General features: G+C 35.7%; 1 protein-coding gene across 1 annotated transcript; it reads left to right on the forward strand.

Moving 5' to 3' along the window:
* The first annotated feature begins 2,032 nt into the window (after positions 1 to 2,032).
* Positions 2,033 to 3,756, forward strand: LOC9298475 (metal tolerance protein B). The gene is given in 3 exon segments (XM_021031364.1): positions 2,033 to 2,414; positions 2,536 to 2,607; positions 2,609 to 3,756. Coding segments are annotated over 3 exon segments (1,194 nt in total). The 5' UTR covers positions 2,033 to 2,339; the 3' UTR covers positions 3,656 to 3,756.
* Positions 3,757 to 4,515: the final 759 nt, after the last annotated feature.

Here is a 4,515-nt window from a genome sequence, read left to right on the forward strand (position 1 = left end):
ATTACATCTAAGAAAACATGGCATATAAGATACTAGTCAACATTAAGCTTTTGCAGGAAATGTTTTCTCAGACCCAATGAAAACACATAACTTGACTAGTCAACATTAAGATAAAAGAATCAAACCTCATAGAACCAGTCAAAACTCTTAATCCTTAGACTTTTAGTAATAAAAATTCCCACTTTATACCACCCATTCGCTTAATTTCATTGTTCTGAACTCAAAAGACAATCAAAATCTCACATTTCTTCAGTCACTTAATGCTCAAACTTACAACCTAAAGTGTGACCTACCTACAGCTTACAAAGAGCTCATGGATTTTCAAGATAAACATATTTTTAAGAATTCAATTCATTACTACTAAACAAATCTTGATACTTTATCACAACATGCACTAAATTCACCACTACAAAAAAAAAAAACCACTATTTTAAAACCAAAGGGAGCAAAAATCTGACCGCAGATCTTGATGGGAGCTTCCAATTCAAGCAGATTGGGTTGTTGAAGAAAGATTTCTTTGGAGACAGCACAAAGCTGACGAATTTCACCTTCACTGAGATGAACTTGTTTCCCCGATCCAGGTCTCGTGTTCCGAAACTCAACCAAACGACGAATGATATCGTCCAGAACACCCGGTTCCATCGCTCGCTTCTGCTCCTGCTCTTGCGCCGGCTTCTCCGCCATCTCCGATCTAATAGAGGTGGAAAACGAACGGAGATTTTCAATCGTGAAGCTTTTTGCTTTGGCGTTGGAGCCGCGAGGAGGAGAGAGACCTGAAGACTGGTGTGCTCTGAGATTAGTCAATTTTGATTGATTGGTTCATTTTTATTTTTAGTTATATTTCTTTGTTTGACCAAAAAAAAAAAGAGTTATATTTCTTTATTATTACGTAGTGAAATCAACCTAATGGGCCTTGTATATGGGCTTTCTTCTAGAAGATTCCTATATGCAAATTTCCAAACGGTAGAAACTAGTTCTAGCTTCTACTACGCCACCGCGACCAGCAACAGCGATCAGTAATAACGATTGTCAATGGTATTCACTATTCACTATTTAGTAGTAATGATCGGAAATAGCAATCAACAACATGTTTTGTTGTTTGTTTAACAGTCGTCGATAATGATCAACAACCATTAATAACAATCATCTGTTATGCGTTTTCGTAGTTAAGTGATAGATTGATAAACTTAATTAGCGACTAATAAATGAAAACACTTAAATTTTCAAAGATTTAAATTTTGGATTAGTAACTGCCAATTTGTACCTGAAACATATTGTTACCATCAACAACTACAAAACAAACATGATTTAGTTTGATAGCTAATAGAATCACTATCTCGTAGATGTCTGATTAACATGTATGTGCGTGTATGCAATACCATTCTTTTGTTAAAAATCACCAATTCTCGTTCTTACATGCTAAGTGCTAACTAATAACTATGTATTTTGATATATCATTAAAGAAAACAAGTAAATAAACTTTAGCAAAAAAAAAACAAGTAAAAAATACTATATCAACATGGAAAAATTACATAACCTAACGGTCCTAACCTAATTTTAAAATAATTTTGGTGTAATTTTTTTTTTTTTACGTCTGGATTTATTATTTATTGCAAATTATGAGAACTGTTACATAGACGATTCTACAACGGACAATTCCTTTCGACACTTATTAGATCTACGACGGACGACACTTCCTTCTTCATACTCTTGACGGACACCTTCAATGATCCACGACATGACTACATTTTTCTCTCTGCGTAGAATCTTGGCGAACGGCTATAATTGTACATCGCTGGAGATCTCCTGCACATTTGCCTCAATTAATCTTCAAATTTATTAATAAATCGCATTATCTGGGATACGAACCTCAGACCTCTTGGTGTAGAAGCATTAATTAACCTTGATCAACCAATGAGGCAAAGGGGCTTCCTCGGTGTAAATTCATAATTGATTTATATAATGAAAGAAAACAAAAAGACGAAAAAAAACAACACGCTAAAGATCCAAGAAAATTAGTTGAACAAAGAAGAGTCAGTCCATTTTGTTCACCCGAAACGCAAACGCCACCTTTGTATGGTAATACAATTATACAAATCTCATACACAACAAAAGAATCACCAAACAAAATCTTTTATATTCATTTCTTTTTCCTACATTCTCCTTATTAAAGAAAAAGATTATTCTTCTTCACCCGTCACAAGCCACAACGACTTATTTTAGATTCCCATACAAAAAAGAAAATTCCACATCTATAAACATCTCCTCCCATATTTGCTGGATCATCCTTAATTGCCTGTGTTCATGTCTTTATATCTCTAACCATAACATAAAAAATAATGAAAAAATTCAAGATTTCTGAAGAAGACAGTTCTGGAATTCATATACGTTTTGCCTCTCCATCTGATTCTCAGGTTTGTTTCTTAACACAATAAATGGGTTTTATTCAAATCTTTAATCATATAAAATCCAAAAGAAAGAAGATCAAAATGTTGTTTTAGCTCTCTAATGAAAGATTGTGTAACGTATAAACAGCTTATGGAATTGGAGCAAATCTGCATTTTGAAACCCGATGATGACGAAGAAATGGAGTCACCATCACCATCAAAAGACAGAGGAAATTTTAGGCGTGGTTCCTCTGTCTTGCGCGTTTACGAGACAAGAACAATGCGTTTCCGAGACGAAAGAACGCGAAGAATCGATTAGAAGACTAAGCAGGCTTATCTTTCTTTAACTGATTGTTATGTCTGTACAGATTGTGGGAGGTTTTAAGGCAAATAGTCTTGCGGTTATGACGGATGCTGCGCATTTGTTGTCGGATGTGGCGGGTATGGGTGTCTCTTTGTTGGCTATCAAGGTCTCGAGCTGGGAAGCTAATCCGAGAAACTCGTTTGGGTTTAAACGGCTTGAAGTTTTAGCGGCGTTCTTGTCTGTTCAGCTTATATGGCTTGTCTCTGGAGTTATAATCCATGAAGCCATTCAAAGACTAGTTAGCAGAAGCAGAGAGGTTAATGGTGAAATCATGTTTGGGATTTCGGCTTTCGGATTTTTCATGAACTTGGTTATGGTCCTTTGGTTAGGACATAACCATAGCCACCACCACCACCACCACCACCATCAACATCATCATCATCAACATCATCACAAGGAGGTGGTGGCTGAAGAGGAGGATGAGGAAATGAATCCTTTAAAAGGTGAGAAATCATCGTCAAAGGAGATGAACATTAACATACAAGGAGCTTATCTTCACGCAATGGCTGATATGATTCAGTCACTTGGTGTTATGATCGGTGGAGGTATCATTTGGGTGAAACCGAAATGGGTTTTGGTTGATTTGATTTGTACTCTTGTTTTCTCTGCTTTTGCTCTTGCTGCTACTTTACCAATGCTCAAGAACATATTTGGAATACTGATGGAACGCGTACCGCGTGATATGGACATAGAGAAGCTCGAAAGAGGACTTAAGCGTATCGATGGAGTTAAGATTGTTTATGATCTCCATGTATGGGAGATAACAGTTGGGAGAATCGTATTATCGTGTCATATCTTACCAGAGCCTGGAGCTAGTCCTAAAGAGATCATTATTGGTGTTAGAAATTTCTGTAGGAAATCTTGTGGGATTTATCATGTAACTGTTCAGGTTGAATCAGAGTAGCTAAAAGCAGAGAGTTTCTTTTGTATTGTTGCTTAAGAACATCTTTAGATAGAACAAGATTAAATTTTCCTATTTGAATATAGAAAACATGTACATAGTCACAGACTTATCTCTGGCCTTCCTCATTCACATCTCAAAATTGCAAATCTTTTAGATTTCAGACAAATCCTAAAGACAAAACACAAGAACTGACAATGACATCTCCATCGACAAAACCAGATACAACAAAAACTGACAATGACATTACAATAAGAAGCTCAGAGTTCCCAACTATTTGTCTGAAATTTGGGAACTGTGAGCTTAATGAACCCACAGGACTTAGTAGTTTAAACAAGAACACATTAATTTCATGCCTTCCTCATTCACATCTCAAGCTCAACACATTCTAATTGCTAAATTTTCAGATTTTCAGACAAATTTTTAAGATAAGTGCCACACAACACAAGAAATTAAGAAATGACAAAGACATCTCTGATTCACATCTCTTACAGACAATGATACAACAGCTTTCCTCATTCACATGGTAATTACTTAATTCTCAGATTTCAGAAAATTTTCTAAGAAAAGTCTAACAAGAACCTCACAATTCCCTTAGCAATTGAAACAAGAACAAACGGACATGAAGGATCAAGCCACACACTAACTCCTCATTCACACCTCAAGTCTCAACACATTCTAATTGCTAAACTTTCAGATTTTCAGACAAATTTCTAAGGGAAGTGTCACAACAACACAAGAACTGACAAAGACATCTCTGATTCACATCTCTTACAAAAAATTATACAGCAGATCTTCTTCATTCACATTCTAATTGCTAAACTTTCAGATTTCAGACAAATTTCTAAGAAATATCTCACACA

Source organism: Arabidopsis lyrata, assembly GCF_000004255.2.
Source record: "Arabidopsis lyrata subsp. lyrata unplaced genomic scaffold ARALYscaffold_558, whole genome shotgun sequence".
In the NCBI taxonomy this organism is placed as follows: domain Eukaryota; kingdom Viridiplantae; phylum Streptophyta; class Magnoliopsida; order Brassicales; family Brassicaceae; genus Arabidopsis; species Arabidopsis lyrata.